This window comes from Poecile atricapillus, chromosome Z (genome assembly GCF_030490865.1).
Source record: "Poecile atricapillus isolate bPoeAtr1 chromosome Z, bPoeAtr1.hap1, whole genome shotgun sequence".
Classification (NCBI taxonomy): Eukaryota; Metazoa; Chordata; class Aves; order Passeriformes; family Paridae; genus Poecile; species Poecile atricapillus.
In genome coordinates this window covers 129065049-129069188 of record NC_081289.1, presented here as the reverse complement: position 1 = coordinate 129069188, position 4140 = coordinate 129065049, and the positions used below count along the sequence as shown (strand labels likewise).

General features: G+C 37.4%; 1 protein-coding gene across 1 annotated transcript; it reads left to right on the top strand.

The window, feature by feature from the left end:
- Positions 1–246: 246 nt before the first annotated feature.
- Positions 247–3103, top strand: HSPB3 (heat shock protein family B (small) member 3). The gene has a single exon (XM_058827707.1). The coding sequence runs from the start codon at positions 2139–2141 to the stop codon at positions 2727–2729; it is 591 nt and encodes a 196-aa protein (XP_058683690.1). The 5' UTR covers positions 247–2138; the 3' UTR covers positions 2730–3103.
- Positions 3104–4140: the final 1037 nt, after the last annotated feature.

Genomic DNA, 4140 nt, shown 5'->3' with positions numbered 1-4140 from the left:
TTAATTTAGTGCATTCAAAGCATCTTTTGTGCTAATTAAACCAGACAGTTTCAAGTATGCTTAACACAGTCATTTGAAAGACTAACACAGCTGTTCCTGGGAATAGATACAGCTGTCCCACTGTGACTTGCAGTGAGATGGTGACTTCTGTTTTCATTTGAAGTGCAACTCAACTATGGGCAAGTGTATATATTTCCAGAGATAATGGGAATAAATGAAACGAAATTTAAAAGTGATATTCCTGTACAGTACATTTATTAATGAAGCACAAAACTGAAGTAAAATAAGTCAGGCTATCATCACAAAATTAATTAGGGACAGCAATAGCTTTCAGTAAAATCCATATAAGCATAATATCACAACCGGCCAGGCAAACTGCTTCACTTTAGGGTTAAAGTTTCTTCATCAAGTGAATCATTTGCTAGCAAAAGAGAAAACAGCTTCTGAACAGATAACAGGCAATGCTCAAGGTTGGTTTTATCACTATTTTAGTCAATCATGCATTCAGAATTGCTTTTTTAAATTATTTCTGGAAGAGAGTTAACAGGAGAAGAGCCAATAGTTAAATAAAGTAGCCTAACTCTCCTTACAATACTCGTCTCTCACAATACTAAATTAAACAGTTGGTCATTAATGTAAGTTATCTTGAACTTTTGAAAATTTCATTACCTTCCAATGCAACCTTTCTAAGTTTAAAATAAAATGGCAGCCTTAAAGCTTTAATTACACATACATCTGGTAATCCTGCCCTGCTATTAATGCAATAAAGAAATCAATATCTGATAAGTATCAAAGTTTAATTACCTCTTTCTTCATTATCCATTAGCAACCAAAGATCCCATATTAACTATGGTAGTGGAACATCTAAGGACAGGAGATAGAACTCTGAACAACAATAGCTAAACAAGAAGGAATAAAAGTATCTTACTTAATTATTTCTAGCACTAGGGCAACTGTTCCCACACAAACAAATCAAATAAAAAAATCCTCACCATCAGTTGCCATAACACATTCTGCTTTACATTACCAAGCTCAGCTAAAGCAATTTTCTAGCAAACATACTAACATTCAGAAATTATTTTCCCTCTTCATTGTATTTTTCTCTTAGCTCTTGCTAAAAAAAACCTGTTGACCTTTGTAGGCATTATCTGCCCTGCAATCATAGAGTAGCAAGATTACAAGCCAGAGGCTGTAGAAGATCCTTCTGTGGAGATATTTGAAAGCCACCTGCATGTGACCCTGTGCAACCTGTTCTAGGTGAATCTGATTTAACAGGGGGGTTGGTCTAGATGATCTCCAGAGGTCACTTCCTTTCCCAAACATTTTGTGATTCCATAGTTACACCTCAGAAAGCCTTAGAGGTCATCAGTCCTGCTTTGCAGACACATGCAGTAGGTGAAATCACAGGTTCAAGTTGTTAAGCAACAGAAGATAAAGATTACTGGGACAATGTGATAGCATTAAGGATTCAGAATTGTCTTTACTATGCTGCTGGGGGAATATCTACCCTCTTCTTGGAAGCTCTGAAACATGAGCTTCATTGTAGTTCTCTCTGCACTCTTGTGTCTGACTCCTGACATGCTGGAGACGTCTCTGCTGCGTTTGTAGGTCACTAAGATTGCAGATTCAGCCCGTCAGGCTCCCCCTTTGTGGGCAGAGATGGTCTCCTCTTCCCACGAATAATATGGTGTCCTGGGGTGACATGCCCAAATTTTACCTATGCATAGCTCCTGCAAAAGTGTCCAGTGCCCTTGCCAACTTTACAGTTTAGTTAACCTGAAATCTGCTCAATTCCTGCTACCAAGGTAATTAAACCTCTTCCCTCACTAGCTCCACTTCAATTAGAAGAAATACAGAGTTTGTATTTATTGCCACATATCCCTTGGAAAAACAAAGGTATTGAACTTCCATTTAAATAAAAAAATCATTCACATTATTTGTGTAATAATTATTCATAATTATAAACAGCACAATATTGCAGTAAGATGTGGTTTAAAATTTGCCTTCACTACTCCTGTATGAACGCTGTGCATGTGTTGAAGCCACTCAAGACTGCAGTGCTATAAATAGTGCTCTATTGTTAGTGGAGAAAAGATGAAATAAGTCTCACAGCACTGGAACACTGGACACTGTATTAAATGTTAAGCTCTGCCTGTTCTAAAAGTGAAACGCTACATCAACGGATAGACTGGTCTGTGGGTAAGACACACAGCTGGGAAGAGCTCAGTCTGACTCTGCAACTTCCCGACACAGCAGGAGCAGCAGCTGATCCTTCTGCCTCAGCAATGGCAGAAGCTGTCATAAGACACTGGGTGGAAACTCCTGTACGCTACCAGGAGCAGTTTGCTGACCAAGAGCTGGAAGCACACAAACTGAACCACCTTTTATATGCTTTGCCGGGCCCTGCCACCACTGCACTGAGTGACCAAAGGTGTGCCAGAGAAAGTACGGCTGGGGAGAGCGGCCAGGAGGAGGAAAACACACATTTTCGGGTCTTGCTGGACGTTGTGCAGTTCCGCCCTGAAGATATCATTATCCAGACTTTCGAAGGCTGGCTCCTGATTAAAGCTCAGCACGGACCCAGGATGGATGAACATGGTTTCATATCCAGAAGTTTCATCAGACAATACAAATTACCTGATGGAGTGGAGAACAAAGACTTGTCTGCACTTTTCTGCCACGATGGCATTTTGGTTGTTGAAATGAAGAACTCAGTGGAAAAGAATTAGAACCATGTCTGTAGTTATCGGTGAGATAAAATCATTCTTACTGTAACAAAATAATATCAGTCATGCAATGCTGTAGTAAGCATGTAGCTGAATTTATTAAAGCACAGGAAATTCTTTGTATATATTCTTCTGTATGCTGAGTTTACTGTTTGATGTGAAATGTTATACTGCTTGCCTGTAGCTACACATAGGTTGAAAACCCAGGCTGTTTGAAAAGTAGAAAACTTGGGCTAGTCTCACCAGGAGGAAAAAAAAATCTATTTGGTAACATATTGAAAATAGAGCACAGTTTTGAGTTAAGTAACAAGAATTGTACTTCTAAGGAATAAACATTTGTCATACATAGTCATAAACATTGAAGAAGGAACAGACAAGCTGTGAATATTATTGAAATTTACGTATCAAAAAAATCCGTTTTCTAATGTTTGAGAAATTCTTCTCTCTGGAAAAGCACACAAAGTGAAAGATACTATCAAGAGAAAAATCCCTATTTCCATAGTTCAAGGTCCTATAACAAAACAATCTCAAGAAGTTACTTTCTAGAAGTGTGTTGCATGTTTCAAACTATAAGAAAAAATCATTTATTTCCTTGACTTTATTTGCTTGTAAACACAACAGATAGAAATTATACTTCTGTCAAACTAATTTGAAAGAAAACCTTTCAAGACATTTTAGCAAATTGGTTTTGTTTATCATAACAATTGAAGAAAAAAGTTTTGCTTACAAAAGCACCAAATTCTTCTTTGTGAAACCTCAGTAATAAAAATGCATTGCCCTTAAACAAATGCCTTTTTTCTTAAACATTTTAGGTAGTCTTGTTATTTAATCAGATGAATATTTAATTGTCCATGTTGCTTGACAATTTAGGCTGAAATCCCACAACTCTGTCCTCAAGAGCCAAATTTTTCTGCCAACAGTAATTCTCCTCTCCCCATAGGAACACAGGCTCTACATGAATCTAATTTTAAATACAGGGGTTCCTCACTTGCAGACACAGCTTTAGTTTCTGTTCCAGTGTCTCACATTTCATGAGAGTGGCAGAGATGAAAAAACAACCACCTTCTATATCTAGTATATGGTCTTCTCAATATTAAAAAGAAATAATGCTATGGGTTTGTAAATACTCACACATTTGAGGGTAACTGCAACTGCAAGTCGAATTGCCTCCTTTTATGTGTACTGGAGACAACTATGACTAGTGTGCTATGAATAGTAAAGGAATGCGGAATGGAAAGTGCCAAGTTAAATACAGACACTTCATCACAGCCATCTGCTGTTTGGACAAATCAAAAACATATTCAAATGAAACTGAATACAAATACAATTTTAAGAATACAAGAAAATTATGATGAACAAAACCTGGGCTCTCACTGGCTGAAGCTAGAGAGTTATTTTAGTTTCAAATGAAAAT

Coding starts and splice junctions, on each gene's coding strand:
- HSPB3 (XM_058827707.1), top strand. CDS start 2,139: ATGTTAAGCTCTGCCTGTTCTAAAAGTGAAACGCTACATCAACGGATA.